This window comes from Linepithema humile, chromosome 1 (assembly GCF_040581485.1).
Source record: "Linepithema humile isolate Giens D197 chromosome 1, Lhum_UNIL_v1.0, whole genome shotgun sequence".
Taxonomy (NCBI): domain Eukaryota; kingdom Metazoa; phylum Arthropoda; class Insecta; order Hymenoptera; family Formicidae; genus Linepithema; species Linepithema humile.
This window is the reverse complement of record NC_090128.1, coordinates 20,839,672-20,859,858: the sequence shown is the minus strand read 5'-3', so window position 1 is coordinate 20,859,858 and position 20,187 is coordinate 20,839,672. Positions and strand designations below refer to the sequence as shown.

The 20,187-nt window shown below is 38.3% G+C and overlaps 1 protein-coding gene across 20 annotated transcripts in view; it reads left to right on the top strand.

Annotated features, from left to right (window-relative positions):
* LOC105670030 (phosphatase and actin regulator 2) overlaps positions 1 to 20,187 on the top strand; it is a 324,201-nt gene that overhangs the window by 241,316 nt on the left and 62,698 nt on the right. For 16 of the 20 annotated variants that reach the window (XR_010887957.1, XR_010887956.1, XM_067347498.1 and 13 more), the window contains one exon: positions 6,684 to 6,785. The exons of the other annotated variants lie outside the window; for them this stretch is intronic. Coding sequence is in view for 14 of the 16 variants with exons in the window: in XM_067347498.1 (XP_067203599.1) it covers positions 6,684 to 6,785 (102 nt within the window). In the remaining 2 variants the exon portion in view is untranslated. The remainder of the gene's footprint in view (positions 1 to 6,683; positions 6,786 to 20,187) is intronic. 20 annotated transcript variants of the gene reach the window in all.

Genomic DNA, 20,187 nt, shown 5'->3' with positions numbered 1-20,187 from the left:
GCTGGTCTATTCCGAAAGCTTGAATTTCGGCATTTAATTTCGAGTGAATTTCGAGAGAATTTCTAATTGACGAACATTGTGCAATTAATTATCATCGATATAGCAGTGCTATGTCAATGTCACATATTAGGTGACGATAATTACGTAAATTACGAACTGGAATTATTTAGTATTATTAGCGTACATTTGTTATTTCAAGTTTAAAAGATCACTCCACCTGACCTAATTATAGGTGATTGTTACACTTGATATAAGCTTGAAACCAAACAAAACCTTATTCCACAAGCAGAGAAAAGTAAAATTTTATTATATATAAGAAAATTGAATGAAAGAGTTACACAGCAGTAATATTTCGTGAAGGGCATGCTACTTGATAAAAATAATTATTTATACGGCAATTCTATGTATATTGCGCACATCTGTGCACTTGATATTGCGTAGGAGTCATGATTGACATTGAGTATCAAACAATGTACCGCGAATATGCCTGTCATCGAATACCGCTAACCAAACTCTCGTTAATTATACACGCGAAGAAATTGATGCGCTTTAAATGATTGAATACTATAATGAATCAAGTCATTAATTAATAATAATAATCAAGATTAATTGGACGTTAATCGAGGACGTTGTCGCTTGACAACGCCACTGAAAAACAGTATAACACATTTTCTGGCAAAAGCTAGCAATCCTTCCGTACAGCTGTGGAAATCTTCGCGTGAAGCGTGCTAATTAAAAGAGAAGAACGTAGCAGTCGGAGAAAAGCAACAAGCGAATTGCAGACTCTTGCTAAATAGAATCTAACTCGACACAAATAGCGGCAAAAATAACATTGTATTTCCGGATAGATAATTAGCTCTTGTTAAACGCACGAGTAAATCAGAATCTGACGTTTTTCTTTGTTGTTCAGCAACTTCTATGTTTTACTTGCAAAAATTATATCGTGCGTGAAAAAAAAAGTCGAAATAAAAGTCGTATAAAAATTTACGGGGAGATAGAAATGTTCGTTTCTCTGCGGATAAAGCAAAGAGCAAGCAATGGAGTGTCACATACGATTAAACAGCTCGGGACATTTATAATGCGATAATTTTTTTCACTCACTATATAATAAGACTGCCAGTAACGCGGACAGATTGAAATTTATCGTTGAGCGGGCACCCACCTGAGCGATTTATTGCGAAATTGCAGCGTTTGAATCGCCGCGCGTGCGATCACATTTTTTAATAAAACATTTTATCGTTGAAATTGAAAAAAAATTACGAACGTTATTGCGACGAGGCGAATGTGTATTAATAGGTTCTCCAGCGCGCCATATGTGCAGTCGACTAAATGGGTTACGGGAGCCTGCCAGACCACAATCTGCAGAGCTTAACGTCAATTACTAATCGGCCTTGTTATTAATCTCTCTATTACTTGTGGAAACATGGTCTCTCGTCCTCGTATCTTAACAATTTGCGGATGTAATTATTGCAACATTTCTGACATTTTTCATACACGCTCAACTTATTTAATTCTACATGCATTCCTAACTGACGGCACAATTTCCTTGCAAATCTATTATTTACATGCTCACAAGACGCAAAGTATATTTTTGGTTTTGTTGGCAAATCGCACTAGTAGCTCAGATGTGTTCCGTATATATTTTTGGTAGCAACAATACTTCCTTCAGATCCGTCTGAGCGCTCCACAATTCTTCGCTAGCAACGTCATAATTCACCCGTCAAGCATCAGAGTGGAGTTTCTTTCTTGCTTTGTTGCCTGTCTGATAAAATTAATAAGTCGCTCAACTACTTCTGACAATGCCGTCTCGGTATAACCGTGAAATGAGCCGAATCGACCAACGCCGCGCTACTGGCGCATTGCGCTTCCATAATTCGCGAAATCTCACGGGCAGGGGCTGTATTTTCTCCCCCGGGACGATACTACTCGCGAACTCACCGAGCATAATACATCATTCCGGAGTTTATCTCTCGCTCCGACGTGGCGCGTACACATCACTCTGTCGACTTTCGCGCTCTGCCGCGAGCTCGGGGACGCGGCGGCGGTGGCGAGGGGGCGTCTTTTCATCAATGGCGAAATGCTTTCCGATTATCGCGCCCATGCAGAACGCAGCGCGTGCAATTGCGTCTGCAACGAACCGTGCGTTATCTGCGCGTCTGTGTATTTTGCGCGCGTAGGTGTACTCTGTGTACGCGTCCTGCGCCGTTACGGGTTTGCAGTCACATACGGCTGCACATTGCGTCCGCAAAACGTGGGCGATAGCTGGAGCGAGAGAGAGAGAAAGCGAGAGCCTCTGCAGACTCGTAACTCAGTTGAACCTAATGCCGATTTCCGTCCTTGTCGTCCGCGAGGGATACTGAAGGCGGTGCCGACGATATTAACCTCTCGTAGCGTTTGTAATGTTTGTGTTTAGGAAAAGTTACAAAAGTTATTGAGTTGTCGGTTGTTTTGCTCGCAAGTTTGTTAACTGTTTGTATATGAGCGCGATATTCTGAGCTGCGATAGGATTATACAGTGGCAGAATATTCAAAGTCACTTTTTGAAATTTATCACTTTTTCGCTTCCTGCTGATTTTTTATTTATATTTTCGAGCGGCAAACAGTAAACGGTGCCAATTAGTTATATTATGCGGCGTAGGCCGCATCGCGCAACTCTGCAACTCTGATCGGCAAGGCGTTTAACCGTGGGAGAATCTCTCCCCTGACATCGGGTGTGAACTTCCAACTTGCCTGGAAGCGAAATGCATATATACATGATATTGGTTGAGATAGTGCTTAAACACGATCTACATCTCATACCAATCCTGAAATATGGGCTGAAATTCTGCGGAAATATTGTGTAATCCTTCTACGTGGTTTGTACAATCGTTCTGCACAATCGCGTCGAAAAGGGAAGAAATATATATTCGCATAAACCAACGCCGAAATTAATAGTGAGAATCTCTAGTACCTATCTTTTATCAACTCTCGCGAAATTGGAAATCTGCTGATGGCTAATTTTATAATCGTTGCGCTGCAGGTAATTTTGGATATTTGAATTGTTTGGCGTGTCATGAGCCAATCAATCAGTTTATTTATCTCATCCATCACCATTCGAATTTCCGCTGCTTAAGCTACGAAGAAATCTATATTCCCGCCATTCGCTGGAAATCTCCGGTAAATTGGCTTAAAACGAATTTCGCGTGATCTCGTATGCTAGTGATCTTACCGAACGGCGAGCTAACTTCCAAGTTTAACCGATTTCATAGCAGATATATAGTTGGTTGTAATTTCTCTCTAACGCCCAGAAAAGAAGTAAAACTAAATGTGCGGAAGATTAATTGCGCAAATGGGAAAATAAAAAACCACCAAAAGTTTTTAAATCTTGGAAAAGCACTATTTTTATTATCACATTTAATTTGCAACAAGTAGATGTTTGTTATGTGAATATATTTCAAATTTATTATGTACTGTAAAACTATTTTTTATAATATATAGGTAACACATGGTTTCTCAAAGACTGATAAAAAATCAAAACGACGCAGTTGTCGTAAAAAATATAAATCAATATACAAAAATTACAAAAACTTTTAAAAATGACAAAAAACCGCGTTTCTGGATCTGGTCGCTTTTTTTATCATTGTTTATTTTTTTGTAATATTAAATAAAAATACAGTTCTTTCAAATAGATTATATTTTGCCTAACGTAAGGTACAATAACACATTCAGAAATTTCTTGCTTGAATAAATATTATTGTCCCGCAAGTTTGCATGATAAAAGGAAATACCAATTTGAGGCATAAATGATCTTGCTTATCGTACATAATGCGCATTTCACATGCGCAATCTCAGATGCACCGTCGCGCTCCCCGGAAGACTCCTGGTAAACGTTGATTTAAGATTTCCCCTTGGGGAGTGCGGGGCGCGTAATTTTTACGTTAAGCGCGATGAATACCCACAATACATCTCGCGGCGCACGCCAGGGAGGACGAGTAAGGACATATCTCAATGGCGGCAAAGCCGCAACGACGATGGAAAACTTCGCGAGTGGATCCTGAGTGCTTTCGGCACTCTTGAGCGCCGCCGGGACGAGCAAGAGAGAGAGCGAAGGATAGAGATGAAGTACACGCGAGAATTTTGAGAAGGCGCTGCGTGTATTAAATTAACCTTAGCGCGGTACCCACTGAGTTGCATGAAGAAGGAGGGTAGAGGGTAAGGAAAAGCAGAGAGAGAGAGAGGGGGGGGGGAGAAGAAGAGAGAGAGAGAAAGAGAGCTTTTGAGCTTCCGGAACGTGATATCCGCCGATAAAGGAAGTGTTTCTCGCCCGCCACAGGATGAAACGATGCTTCCGCCGTCGCCGCCACCGCAGTGTTGCGATATGGGACCGGTTGTATGCGCATGTGCGGCTCTGCGCATGTGCGGTGATGGAGATCCAGTGCCGTTATATGTTATGTGTTGACCGTATGGCGGGACGTTTTGACATGAGAAGGTCTGGTGACTACAAATAAGGTAAGATTTATTTATTTACAAGCATGGAATCTACGGAGCCAGCAGCTAAAAAACCAAGAAGTAAAAAATTTCAATCAATTTCAAAAAATTTAGAAATATTTTTAATGTAGCGGGGTAACGGTGCCTTGTTTAATTTGTATGAGACACTGTACTAACGCCGTATTGTCGCACATGCGCATACAACCGGTCCCATATCGCAACACTGCGCCACCGTGATGTTCTTCTTTTCCTCCGTCAGCGATTCCGGGGGAATAAAACGCCGGCGAGAACTTTCACGACTGGGTGCTTTCAAAGCGCGGAAGACGTGACGACGAAGTGCACGGGAAAATCGCACATCAGAGGGTGAGAAAATCGGCATCCCCACGATGATGAGAGAAAATTCCATGACAGTGATGCGACCCCGCTTGCGCCCCTTGTCAGTTTGCCTTTTAAAACATTGATGAGTATCCAATTTTTGCGATCGCGGAAGTGTTCGGTTCTCTGACCTGTCGCAGCCGTTTATGCAAAAATCCTCTGTAATTATTTACGAACAGTCTTTTTTTTTTCTTTTTTCTTTTTAAGGAAACATTGCAAATTTGAAAATTATTCGTGAAGAAAAAACTACACGCCGAAAATTTTATTTAACACATGTACGCATTTTTTAAATAAATACATTAAATATTTTGATATGGATGAATAAATAAATTCCATATGACAGAATCGAATTTTGGTTGTGATAAAGCGTGCCGTATAAAATATGTTTACACGAATGAATAATTCATTTAACATAACATAATCTTCTAGAGGAGCAAGTGTTGTATTCTAGTTGTAGTCTATTTTCATTATCCGCAGCTTCATGCTATTTGAAATTGTTTCGATTGCTTGAATCTACTTGAATCGTAATTAATTGGTCTCGTCGAATCGAGCGCTACTTCTAGTGGTTGCGCTCAGATACAGTTCAGCCAGAAGGATACACGGCGGAAGCAAACAATCGCCGGCGATTTAATGACCAAGTAGGCCAATCTATTGACTGTAGACAATAATTATTCCTTCTAACAGCTTCGCCAATGGAAACAATTAACTTGTCTTTCCGATGCTTATTGAATTGTAACACTTGTATGTTGATTCTCTTTTTTTATTGTTAAACATTTTGCGCGCAATATATTTTAGGAATTGGAAATGAAAAGTATTTATTAAAGGAATTTATGACGTGAAAAATTTCTTGGCGGTTTGCCACATTTCATGTAAAAAATATTTCACTTGATTAACAACGTTCTCATGCGTATGTCACAGGAGAAATTGCATGATTGAGAATCGATATGTATATATACAGAAACGTCTTGAGGATTCACAGTAGAAATAGAATTCGTTCTGAGTCGGAAGATATTTAATCACTGGAATTCGAATCGACTGAAGTGGATGTACATCGGCCTTCGCGCGCGTCTTGTCACGAATAAAAAGGTGGAACGAATAAAATGGAAAAAAGGAGGATAGTTATTTTCCAGGCTCAGAAATTCTTGGTATGCGTCGCCGCATTGCTGGCACTGGCATTACGAAATTTCGCGGAATGGATGCCCTTTTTGCTTTGTGATTCATCCGCGCTTTTTCATCTTTTGATGCGCCCTTATTTGTACACGGCTAAATAAAAATATCCTTGTTATATTTAATTTTCTCGTACTTCTTAATTTTGCGAAGAATGCGGTCCCTTTGTTGCGTGTACGCGCACACAGCTTTATTGCATTGTCTTATAATGATTACGTAACAATTTTATACGCAGATTTTTCAAAGCTGTAGGAGCGTCAAAAATATGCGGGCAAAAATTTTCATAAGATTTTAATGTCGGGAATAAGATATTAAGTCATGAGATGCATTTTACTTTTTCATAACTATCGGAAAGATAGAGGAAATGAAAATGATATATGAAATATTGGAAATTGAAACTTTATGTCTGTTGTATTATCTCGCATCATGAAGCTTCGTTGCATTATGTAACAGTCGTATCTATACATTTTACGAACACATTTTCTGCGGAGAATCTAGAGAGATGGAAAATTGAGAATATACTCGAAAATCGATTTCATATATTCTTGTGCAGCTTGTTAAATCACATAACTGCGTTATTATGTAACAGCGATGCACAGCTGAAAATGGTTGTTGTTGCTGCATAATGGAATTTACGAACGTCATAATAATCTCTCTTTTACTTTTCTGTTTCAGGTAAGTGCATTTGCACTAGTGACTGGTACAGCGCACTGTTGAAATATGCACGTTTAGAAGAGAATCATAATATGTGTTACACGAAACGTACGTCGAAACATTGTAAGTAACGTAAACATTATTTCCCTTTAATGACACAATCAAACACTATAATGACGCGCAAAGGAGATTATTAACAATTTCAAAACTTTTTACAACTTTCCACACATTGCATCCTGCAAAAGGCATGCGTCATATTTGTTGTGCATCCCGTCTGTTATTGTAAATGAAGCCTGCGCTGATGCGCTTCTCTCGACAAACTTGCGCCGTTTAATGCGCTCTGAAAGATTTTCGATCCCGATTTCATAGATGCTACTCTCTGATTGCCATATCCATTAATGTATATTGAATGCGGCGCACAGAGCAAGCAGGTAATTTGGGAAGCTATGTTGGACACGGGCGTGGCTTAGCGCCAACTAAGGCACTGCACTATCGCGGAAAATATAGTACAGCGGTCGGCGAAGTATATAGTGGCGGTGGCACTCGGCTTTATCTTCATATTATGAGGTGCGCGAAAACAGAAAATTGTTTGGACAGTTGCACATTTATGGTTGGTGCTACTGAATTATTTCCTCCGCTCTGTTATTTACGCCGTAATATTACGCAGTAATTCAATAACTCAACGTTAATGCTGGGATAACTATTCCATTGGAATATTTGACGCCGGCGACAATTTGTATCCGAGAAACAGAAAAGAGCGTATAGACTCTACAGGTACATTTGCATAACGAATGTAAGATTATATCTTTCCGTTCTTCCCCAATTTATAATCAATAGCGTTGACCTGGCGATACCTCGCGTCTTACGAGAGGATCGAGAATAAAAAAAAAAGTTCTATAAAAGAGAAAGAAGCAATCTATCGACCGGAGTGGTTTCGCGCTCGAGTCCGAGTCTATATAATTCACATGTACCTCATTCGAGAAGGGGGCGTTCGTGAATCAAACCACGCGGGAAAATACTCGCACAAGGCGCTCGTAAACGTTCGCCCGTCGGCGTTGTATCGACCGCGCATCGTCGCCTATATCCGAAATTTATTTCTTGATCCCACCGACGCTCTCGTGGGACGCAGGCGACGAAAGTCCCGTAAAATAGGTCGCTATAGTTACGTAAGTCACACGTGCATTCAACCCTCGGCCCGGCCCTTCGACTAGCCTCTCTTCCTGTAATCCTGATCCGCTGTCCTAAAATCGTCTTACTCCAGTTCGAGCAGTGTCCTTGGTGGTGTTGCGGATAATCGTCCATTTTAGTTTAGCCGTTGTCCGGGAGTTGCAGAATATCCTGGCGCATGAGCACTTTGTTTCTAAAAGGGTGAGCTGCTTCAAAGAGCGGAATGCGGACGCATTACGTTAAGGAGAATGGAAAGGGGGAGGGGGAATAGAGTGGAAAGAGGAGAATTTGAAGCAGAATAGAGTGTTTAATAACATCACAAGCATGCCAACAAATCTTCATTAAACTGCGGAAAAATTGATAATTAAAAACCTGATAATTTTTATTACGGACATTTATATTCACATCGTAACAAACAACGATAGCAGAATAGCCGTTGGCATTAATCGAGTAATTTTAAAGACGATTTTACGTTTTTTGTTTAATTTTGAAAGCGAAGGAAGGAAATTACACATTCAAATATACCTTTGTCTTTCCACCTCCAAGTCGCAAAAATAGTTGATTGTTACAGTTCAAAGGGATTGATACATCCCGTGAATGCAGAACAGACCTTCTCCTTTAGCGCGAAAACCAATTTAAACCGCGCTGGGATAATTGCATTACGTCGCTGCGCAAGAAGAATTGTACTGTAATGCTCCGACTGTTGCCGGGTTATAGTTGAATTAATAATTCGAACGCGCGAACGTGGAGGCGCACCGGCATGTTTGCGAGGCGATCGTAAATTTAATATTATTTTTTATTCCTTGAGCGCGACAGGCGCGCGCGCCCGCGGAGCCAGAGAAAACGGTTCCACGCGAAATGCCGTTTATTTAGCTTAATGCTCGCGCGGAATTAATGGCTCGTGACATTCGCATTTCTGCATGCAAAATCGCGACCATCTTTTTAAGCAATTCCCTCCGCTGCTTATAAGCGTTTAACTCGATCCACGCCTCTAATTGAGATTTAATTCAGATTATTTATACTCGAATTAACGCATGTGCGTATTATCCGGTACAACGCACTAATCGACGAAAGCGAAGATACCGTTTGTGCATTAAGCGGAGCTCTAAATGGCACCGTTTTATTCAAATTCGACCGCGCGATAATTTCTCTAATTCCTGCAAATTGCGTGTGGCGTTCGCGCTGATAATATTTTCCGCGCGTAACAACCATTCGCGAGCCGCGGATTTCGATAGTGATAAAAAGCGGGGAAATTTACTTTCGCATTTTCCGCCATTGCTGTTCCGTCGCAAAGCTGTTTTCTCACGTCGAAAGTTTTCGCTTCGCGAAAAAGAACTGCGCGCCGCGATGGCCGATCTCTTATATGTTCTCTTATATAGGTTTGCTATGTTCGCAGTCTTAATAGATACTTGGCAATTTTTGAAACAAAACTTCCCTTAAAGTCCTTGCATCGATGAAAGACCGACTATCGCTGCGTGCCTGACAAAGATAGTGCGCAGAACTGAACTTTCATAATAACTTTCGGCGAAACTGTAGATGGAAGACGATAACTTACTCAACAACAAAACACTTAACCGCACATCTCGTTTAATCGTTTAAGAAGAGTTTAAGGGCTTCGCTCTATAGCAGAAACCCGTAGGATTATATGCGCATTGCGGAAAATTTTGCTGCTAACCTGCAACGTATACGGCTGTCAGAATTGTTAAACTATTTGTTTCTACAACGATGAATTTATCACTGCTCGTTACTAGCGTTACTTCCGATACTAGGTGAATTCTAAGTTTACGTTTTCAATAAACGTGTTAAATAACAAGAGCTTTTTATTAAGAAATTGATTGCTATGTTTCATACTTTTTATTGGTTTTCGACATTTACTCGAAGAATTTATAGGGCGTCGTAAAAAAGCCGCGCGTGGCAAAGTCGTAAATTATCTAATACGAAAGCTTTTTACTTGATTGAGTGGTATTTATTTCTACCTGCTTAGATAAAAGTATATGTAATACACAGATAAATTCATCGAAGACCACAGATTTATTTAGTTTTAGACAGATTAATATTTTATTGGATTCAGTAGCATAGAACAAAAAATAGCGGTATATCAAAATTTATTTAATATAGTTTAACATGTATATTTGATTAAATCTGTTTTTTTTTTTTTTTGAGAATACACATGAAATTATTACTGCTACGTAAACATCAATAAAGGAATATTTGAATTTGCGATCAGTCGAACCATGTTACGATTACACGCTGGAAAAGCATCCGATCGATTCCGGATTTCGATGGTTATCGCGTATTTCCCTGTAGTATTTATACACACGGTGTCCCAAACTTGAGCGATAGTGGATATATAGTACTATTTTTGTTTGCGAAACTTTGAGTCAGTTTTTGTTACTAAAAGTCTCGAGGCGCTGATATATAACTTTTCGACAAGGAGTCGTCCAAAATAAAAATTTTTTGCGAGCTCGCAACTTTATCATAATTTTTTTGGACACCTAGTGGATACCTCAACAGCTTCTTTATTTGCGTACACGTGCTACGGTCGCAATTTTGTACTGCTGTTTGTTAAAGCTAGAGTAGCGGAATAAGGAAAATGAGGTGTAACCCGAGAGGCCAACTTCGAGGATTGCGTGGGGTAAGGCTCGGAATAAATCGATGACTACATGCAGATTACATGCCCGATTCCTACCCGAGGGTTGCTTACACATATAAACAGGAGCACGTACGTCAGACCGCTTACTGATGCTGCTTCACCGAGATTGATCTCAAGGAATTTTACTCGGTCTGTAATATTTAGAAATAAAAATGAGCCAGTTAAATTGACACAATGGCTGAACATGAAACAATAACAGATAAAAATGGTAATAATACATAAAATTCCGTTCCTTTCAATTATTCTCGTTAAATACTTCTCTGTATTTTTTACTTTACAGAAATTTTTAAAGAAAAATGTAAATTTTTATAGAGAAAGGAGCTCAGTAAATTAAAAAAAAGAAATACGCGTAATTGAAATAGTTGAAAATGACTCGGAGAATTTATCGATTGCAATTTCTTGCGACTGTTTTGCCTACTACATTAGTAGTTTGCGCTAATTGCTTCAGGTATCCGTGCCGACGAGATGAATCAACAGCACCGATGATTCTCCATCGTCTGCGGGAATAACTCTCGACGGTGAAGAACGGGCCGATCTATTTTATTAACCGAATTTCGACCGTAAAATTGCTGGTCCGCGCCCACAATTCTATGTTATACGTATGAATCGATTTCAATCTACGATTCAATAGGCCAACGCGAGACAAAGTACAGGCAGTTATGAATTGGAGCATGAATCCTAAACGAAACTCTCCGGCCTCACGATGTCGCTATCGATACTTCCGCCGCAGTATCCCTTACTTGGCACGGATCGTAGTCCGTAGCGACGGGGGCGATACATTCGCGCCGGGCATCAACACTCAAAGTGTAGGCGTATCACAAACAATTAGGATCTTATTACATAAAAATATATAAGAACAATATTGGACAAACATTAAAGTGATAAAAAACGTGAAAAAATATAGCGAGCATCCGTCATATTAATGTCTTGAAACTGGGACAACGTATGTCTTTTTATACGCGGAAAGAAAATCTCATTTACGACGCTTTTTATCTTCTAATTAAAGTTGCTCTAATTTTGAAGTATGTCGCAGATATGATTCAACAGTGCGAGATTTTATTCGGTTTTTTTTCACACATGATTGCAGTGCAGTTTAAAAGAAGGAAAACTCGCTTGATCGAAAATTGCAAGTAGACATGTGATTAAGGCCGTCGTTGGTTCGCCTCTTCTTGTCACTTTGTTTCTAGCGAGCGCTCGAAAGATTGGGTGGGGTTTCATTTGCCGAAATCGATGCAAGAATCTTCACGAAACGCCCTGGTGACGATGTAGGAACCAGAGGTCAAGGTCTCGACCTTTGAAAATAGGAAAATCCGCAACTCTGCCACTAATGTTTACATTTGCCTCCTTTTTCGTGGGTTTTTTTTTGCCAAATTTACTCAAAGTTTGCAGAATACGTTTATGGTTGCGCGGTCACGTTGTACGTTGAGGTAGTCGTTTTTGGAGACGTCAGTTGAATCAGCAATAATTTGTTTCACTGATTTTTATGATTTTTTAACATAACTTCAGGTCGCCCAGTCAAATGTTTAATTCATATTATATAACGAATTTGAGAAGTTCAGATTGAACGGATATCTGCATGAGATTTAACTGTGTCAAAGTTCCTGCGACATATTTAGGTCAAACTGCAACGAAATCCACCCAAGATACGAAATAATGAATAAGAATTTAAAACACCGCGGATTAGTGTTGTCTCTCTTTAGACGGTGTCGTTGAGCCGAAGATAATTACTCATTTTTGATAAATTTTTCAGAATAGCTTTCTTTCTCTTTTTACCACTTTATCCGATACTTGAAGTCTCAGTTTCAGTTTTAATGACTTACCGGTTCCATATCTAGACAGATAATTAATTTCTATAAAGCAAAAGTAGAGATAACTGGATTAAGAAAGTGGTCGTATTTTTTCCCTCGTACTTTAAAAAAATAATTAATAGATATTCTACAGGCTTTCACGACAAATTTGTCGTAATATTACATAATGTTTTAGTTTTTGTTATTATACATTCTTTATATTTTTCTTAGATTTATTTATTTTATTTGGTTAAGTAGCATCTTTATTCTCATCGTTTTTTTTTCTTTTTTGAAAAAAAGAAACATTCACGTGGTATGAAGGACGGAAGTTTTTTTAAAAAAAGAATAAAGCGGTCCAGAGGGAAATGAGATAACAACGCTAAGTCGACTGATGATTATCATTAACCAATGAATTTTCACATTGCCACTTCCGTCACTTCACTTTTTCATACTCGCAAGACGTAATGGTGGTTCCTTATTTTCGTTCTCTCCGCAAGCTGCTGATAGCCCGGCAACTTTGCTCGCCACCATCAATTTATTTTCATAAGTTGGAGCATCAGAGCGCAGTGGAGGTAAGCGGGAAAGGCTGGATCTCTCGAAATCTCCTTGTGCGACCGTTACAGTCCTTGAAACTTTTCTCTCTCCCTTGGGCATTACATCGGGATTATTCTGCAAAATGGCACAGCTCGAAAATTAAAGCACATGCAAATTGTCGCGAAACCATCTTGCTTTCTCATTTACAATTTTACGGCGCAAAATTATTTTTAATAGTGTGTCACTTCTAAAGAGAAGAGACGAGTAAATATTCTCTCATTGCTGCCTCGATTTTTGTATCGCTGAATATTTAAATATTCGCGAATTTTTCAATTTTTAGACTACGTTATTCGATCTACCAGGAGCACCGTCTACTTCTCTATCTGTTTTAAAGTCAGTTTACGTCGACATGTCGTATGTTATTGGATCTTGTTGGTGAGTCTGTTTCTGCCTCTTGTATCTTCTAAAATGTCACCTTAGTTTCCAGTTTGGAGTACAGCGTAATCGATCATAACGTAGACTACGGTGGAAAAAAAAAGAAGTTGGAAGTGTATTTCTTTATACAACTTTCTACATTAAATTTCTTATACCTCGCAAGATGTTTACGTTAACGAGACAAGCTCTTTCCCGGCGACTGCAACAGTAAAAGTCATAAATATTTGCCGAGGAGAAATCCTCCTCGTTTTTCTTCAGATTGTCGAGAGCAAGTACGCTTGCAATGGCGAGCGTAGCCTAGCCATAATGTTTTTTCATTACACTTGTGCGCATTTCTTTCAATGCGGCGACATTCAACCGAAGCGGCCCTTTTGAATTTTAGAGTTCCACCTCTTGCAAGACAGAGTGTCCTGTTACTATGTGAAGATATTTCGGAACATTTCTCATATATTTATCGCGATAAAATTTTACCTCTCTTTTATTATTTTAATCTGATGAAAACCTAATTTGCAGAGACATTTTGCTGTATCATGGCGGCAAAACGTGGAGACTGCGAACAGTCTCCATGGTTACAATCCTTTAAAAGCATAAAATGCAAATGTAATTTGTTTTTTAAATTAACCATTGAGTTAGTAGTGTTACTGGAAATAATGTCGTTAACACGTGTATCGCGGGCGAAGAAAACTCCACGCTCACACGAGACGTGGGCGGACTTTGGTGAAACAATTATTCACGCGGTGCATTTTCTCGCGAGTTAGTCGAACAGGCATCTCTTTTAGAATTACTTTTTTCTAGATTACAAAATAAGTGCCTCCGTTCCGTCCAATGTCTATTTGATATCTCGCGCGTCCGCCCACGCTTCGTACGTTCAGTGAAAACTTTCTATCAAGACGCTGTATACTTCCGTCGTTGGCTATCGGGAAACGGTTGTACACAGCGCGATTGCAACTTCTCTACTGAATTTTTATACGTCCCGCGCAGCTGAGACCGGCGATGCACTCTCACAAGAAAATCCGCGGAACGAAGGCGGCAACAGAGGATCGATGAGAAATTAAAAGAATGTCAAGGTTTTTCAAACAGTTTCTTCGCAATATTTCCCGCTTCATCGAAGAAGACAAATGGCTGTAGGCGATTCGTGATAGCGAAGGATAAACGTTTCCTTTTTATTTTATTTCTGATGAAGTAGATTTGTAGATCTGCACTTTTCTTCAAGCATTTGACGTCAAAATGATAACAGGTATGTCAGTATTCCATTGAAGCAGATAAGACAGTAAAAGGAAAAGATTAGGTTATATAAAATAATATAAATTAAAGTTTAAATTATATTTCTTTGCTGCGCAGTGAAGAAGAGGTAACTTTTACTATTATTTTAAATTTAAATACGCTCGCAAACTTATAAAATACATTTTGCTCTGAGCTATGATTATATCGTAATCCTTTTTCTTTCAATATAATGCAACATGTAATCTCTCGTAGTTTTTTAATTTTTTATTTCTCATGTACAGTTTTTTTTGTCCATATTTTATATAGAATTTATGCAATTGCACAAGTAGCGTAAACACCAGCACGCGAAATTGGCATTACTTCAAATGCCTGAGGTGGAAAAAAATTTAATCGTTAAGTGGGCTTGTCGGTCGTCTCGTTTCTGGATCCGCTCCAAGGAGAGTTTAGTGAAGCGGTAATGATCGATCGAAGCCAGCCTCTGCAGGTACGCTGGTACACGACGATGAGATCCCTAGCGATGATGAATATATGCTTTGGAGTACCGAAGGAGTGATGGAAGGCACTCCTGTCGGTGCCGATTGATCAATTGGGGACGCCGACGAACTCGTTGTAAAGGTACGACATGTAGACTGAAATGGGATGGAGCTGCAAAGATTAGAGGAATGACACGATATAGACGTCGATTCGTGATGCCGCATATTGATTGGCAGAGACAATCGTAACTCCGATATTTTTTTTTCTTCTTTGTTCCATCGTCAAAGTAAAATTGGATAAAACTCATTCGGTTTCTGAAAGTTTGTGTTTGAATATAACACGTGCCATTCGATCTGTAGTTATAATCTTCATTTTATTTGATTACATTTGAATTTAAAAACGCGAATTACATTACATTTCGGCACTTGCTGTAATTAATATTTTTTTATAACTTAAAATTTATTCAGAATTTTTTTATGATTTAATACCATTAGGATTTGTATTTATTTAAAAGAATGGTTTATATTTTGTTTCATATATTAAATATTCTGTGAAAGAACTTCTTTAATTACTGGTTTAATTACAATAAATGCTTTTAGTAAATTAAATTAGAATTTTCAGGCTATGTATATTCGTCATTTAGATTTTCGCGATTACCCATTATCGCCGACGATAATCATGCATTGTGATCATAATTCAAACCTCTGAAACTGATTGCATGTACGGGACAGATATTACCGAATTGATAACGGCGTGTGTCGTCTGCTTGCATAGCGTGCGTGTGTATTGGCGCGAAGAAAAGCCGGCGTGTTTGGGAATTAAATAAGTGCTTACACACTATCGGAGATTCGTTTAGAGCGGCATATTTGGATAACCCCAATCGGACGTCACGCTCGCGTTATTCTGCCAGTCGGATAAAATCGCACTCTCGTGGCGCGTGTCCTCCCGCGCTAATAAATCACGCGCGTTTAATTGTGCCATCTCCATTTAACAGGCTGCCGCATCTACCTTCCCAGAGAAAATATAATCAGCGTTGCTCCTCCGCAATTATATGATTCAATTACACAATTCACAACACGTTCGCCATTTCGCGTCGCGTTCTATTCGATGCGTTTCCCAACTTTTGTTGCGTTGGCGTCGAGATAAATTGCGTTTATGTCGGTATTTACATGTGCGAGCTGGAATTATTTAATTATTTATGGTTAAACCGTTTGACATGTATATCGTACTTCTATGCAATTACAGTGCTATAAAAGCTTTGCTATGAAAAGCAATTAGGTATACAAATTTGCATGCAAATTCGATGAAACCTTTTCGCTTCACACTGCGATGCCAATGACGCGTGGATATGAAAAGATTAGTAACAATATTTCTCCGACGAGGCGTTCAAGTGTTTTAAAAAGGTAAATTATCTTTTAATATTGCATTTCCAAAAGACTTGTAAAGATCGTTCTGTTCACAACGGGAGGAAATATTTTTAAAGTGTTTCACGTGGAAAAATGCCTGTCAAAAAGTGCAAACGTTTTCGTTTTTCATAAAGAAAAAAGAGAATGCGGACAAAATATATCGTTGACAACATCGCATTTTATAAAAGCGTGTGAATGTAAAGCTCGGCCAATATCAACCCTGACCGAGTTTTGAGAGGAAGGCAGCCACGATGCGAGACAGGCCGTAAAATAGACAGCGTTTGTTGGACATCAAAGCTTAGAAGGGCGGAATGATATAACAACTGAGCGATGCAGTAGCGATTAACCTTGACCAGATTCCGGTTGCGAGAGAAGGATAGCACATTTTCCCAAATTTTTTTGTTTGAGCGACTTCTGATCTACAGGCGTACAAGTCTTCCGTCAATTTTAGAGATTTTTAAGGCTTTATCGCTTCTTTATAGGATTTCTCAGGAATGAAGAAAACAGAATGAATTTAACCTAAAATTGATTCGTTAATATTCAAATTTATATATTTCCATCAATTTCTAAATTATAAACATTCTTTAACAGTGTGAATCGAGAGAAAAGTAGGAATAATAGATAGAATAAATCGAAGAGAAATCCACAGCAAAATAATGCTTGAGTTAAAATACACAAATGCGATGCCGTTTGAAAATAAGTTATCGGTAAAAATGCTATATCATATTTTCTTAAAGTAATCTGTTGTAGTATGTATGGATTTTCACTTAACATATACTAGATCTACAGATTTAGAACGCCTTGTACGTAGTTTCTTTTTTCCCGTGTATTTCAAAAAATTTTTACGATAACAAAAAGACGATGCAGCGCAAAAACGATAGACGAGCTTTGATGGCACGCCTTCGTGGAAACATCGCGATGTCACGGGACATCTGATCGAGCGATTCATTCATCCTCGACGCGAATAACCATTCACGAACGACTGGCAGCGTGGGTGCAATAAACACGAAACGTGTCGCCTATACGAGCCATCTCTCCCGCGTCATGCGACGTCGTGAAGCTATTTCGGTGCACTCACAGCGTGTGCAACGGAGAAAATCGGCCGAGCGCGTTGGGCGTCATTGACTCGCGCAAAAATACGAAACACATTCACCGCGATTTCATATACCGTTCCTCAATCCATCGTAAGCGACTAAATCCCTATACGCTGTCCCATCGGATATCCTTTCAGCTACGGATTCCTTGACGACTTTAATATCGAATTTCTGAAGCGACGATTCAATAGAAGCGATGGAGTTATCTAATTCTGAAAATTGAACGCCTTCGTATCTTCAGTTTGAAGATGTAAATGGAACAAAAATCTTGCTTTTCAGTTAATCTCAAATTAAATTAGCTTTTAACAAGAGTCTTGATTGTTTCAACATTTGCTATTAAAAGTTCGAAAATTGTGACAAAGGATAACTTAACTTTTTCATTTGCTGTTTAATGAACACGTTTAATGAATACGTTTTATATTTATCAAGTGTTTATTGTTAAAAAGTATTTATTGATACAAAATATTTGTATGTATTATGACCTTTATTTTATGTATTATTTTTTTTTTATTATTATATCCGCTATTTTCTATACAATGAATTTATTCACAAAGCGCGGTTTATGTCGGTGCGTAAACCGTTGCCCTCCGCGGGTCCAAGGCACGTGCACTTTTGACGTCACGTGCCTCGCGTAAGGAAAGAAGGAAAAAGCGGTTCTTTGCAATCTTAATGGATTCTGTCGTACTTGACTTTACGGCAAGTCTCTAGAATGATATTTATTTAGTATTTTCACCCACCACGTATTAAGGGAATGAACATTTACCCATCATTAACTGAGATGAAAACTTTAACGAACGCACACAGCGTTTAAAATCTGTAAAATTATATTTAAAGTGTCATGTTGAAATATTTATGATTACATATTTACTATATGTACGTGTTTTATTTTGCTTAACGTTATTAGTTGCTGTATAATCTTGGCGAGAAGAATGACAGTCAATTTTTATATTTTTCAACTGAAATAGCAGCGCATTTCTAAAATAGCGAGAAATTATATTTCTTGCATTTTCCGATTTTTATTTCGTATTCTGCAGTTTTCTTCAGAAAAATGTAATATCGAATACCGCTCACCTGACAAGCTTAATAAAATGTTTAGTAATCGCAACGCAATGTAACGCGGCGAAACAAAATTTTATTAAAGTAGAAAGCATACTTTTGTTCATGAAAGGATTTCAGCTGGTCGCTTTAAGATTATGCGAAAAATATTTTTTTACAAGATCATAAATTTCAGCGCGACATTTTGTATCATGAAGATAGATCAAAATGACTGATATGTACATTATGTAAACAAGATATATCTTCTGTATCCGCACGTGTATCTGTGTCTTATCCATCGCGTGAGAAGTTCAACAGTCATTTCGTTCTGAAGTTTAATTTGAGAATGACTAGCGCGGGAATTCTCATTAGTATTATTGACTTGGCATTTTTTTATCGCGCTTAAGTGATGTCACTCCATCAAATTATGATTATGTAGGCGCTTTCGTATTTTATTTTCGAATATACACATTTTAATGTTGATTTGACAGTGCATTTTATCAATTGTTTCATGAATTTGGATAAATTCCATTTTGACATTTTGTTTCATGAATTTGGATAAATTCCATTTTGACATTTTGTTTCATGTATAGTAAAAATTAAATGATAATAAAAGCAATGATTTAGAGATGAAAATATCAAAATAGTGGCATGAAATATCAAATATACTTTTTTATTCATTGTTTTCTTGTAAACATTCTCCGACAAAATAAATTTTCATAGAAACACTATTTCTTCGCAGGATTTATTTTTGCAGAATGATAATAAAACAGATTTTTATTTGAGATTTATTTGCTGCGAGATAACTTTTGTTTAAAATTTACCTGCGAAATCTAGATTGTCGCTATTTTATGGATAACGTATGCGGACAATATGCGAATTCGCACGCAACAGAAACCACACAAACATCAACAACATGTTTGATGTATGTGGAAGAAGTTTGTAAAGAAAATTGCAAAATTGCGTGCAACATCCAGGAGAAATGAGAGAAACGTCAAACAAAGAAATTTGTTACCTGATATAAAAAACAAAGCATATCCATTACTAGGATTGCGACGGGCTCTTTATTATTTATTACTCGTGCACTTCGAACACGCATACATCACAGGAGAGCATCAGAATTTCGCCAAGCAAGGAACACGCGACAATAGCATAAAAAGAGTTGCATCGCGTAACTTTCGTCTTGCGAGATCAAGTAATCAATTACTTCACGGAATAAAAACAGCGGATATCAATGGCAGCCGGATAATTGTTTTTTCACAAGCGACTGTAGAATATCGGATTTTTTTTCACCTATGACTGAACATTTATTTCGTTGGAAATATTTTGCCAAGTCATATCTCGGAAATTATTCCGACGAGCGAGAGCGAGAGATACATTCTCTTGATTCGGTATCTTGACTGAAAAATATAGCTTGTATTTTTTCATATTAAAACACCAATGTGTTTCACCAATTTGTCTTTCGCAAGAAAAATAGTTGTTTGAGAAGACTTTCTTCGATTTAAACACGTTTGAAAGAAATTTAATTTTAATGAATTATTTTAATCTAGATTTAATTATATATGATTTGGAAAAAGTAATGTTAATAAAAATGAAACATGTATTGCAAATATCAAAGATAATTATGCGTAGACGATTGAACTGTGAGCTGCGTGGTTATTATCGTCAGCTGTTTAACCGACGTCGTAATTGATATTGTGCATACAAACATGACGC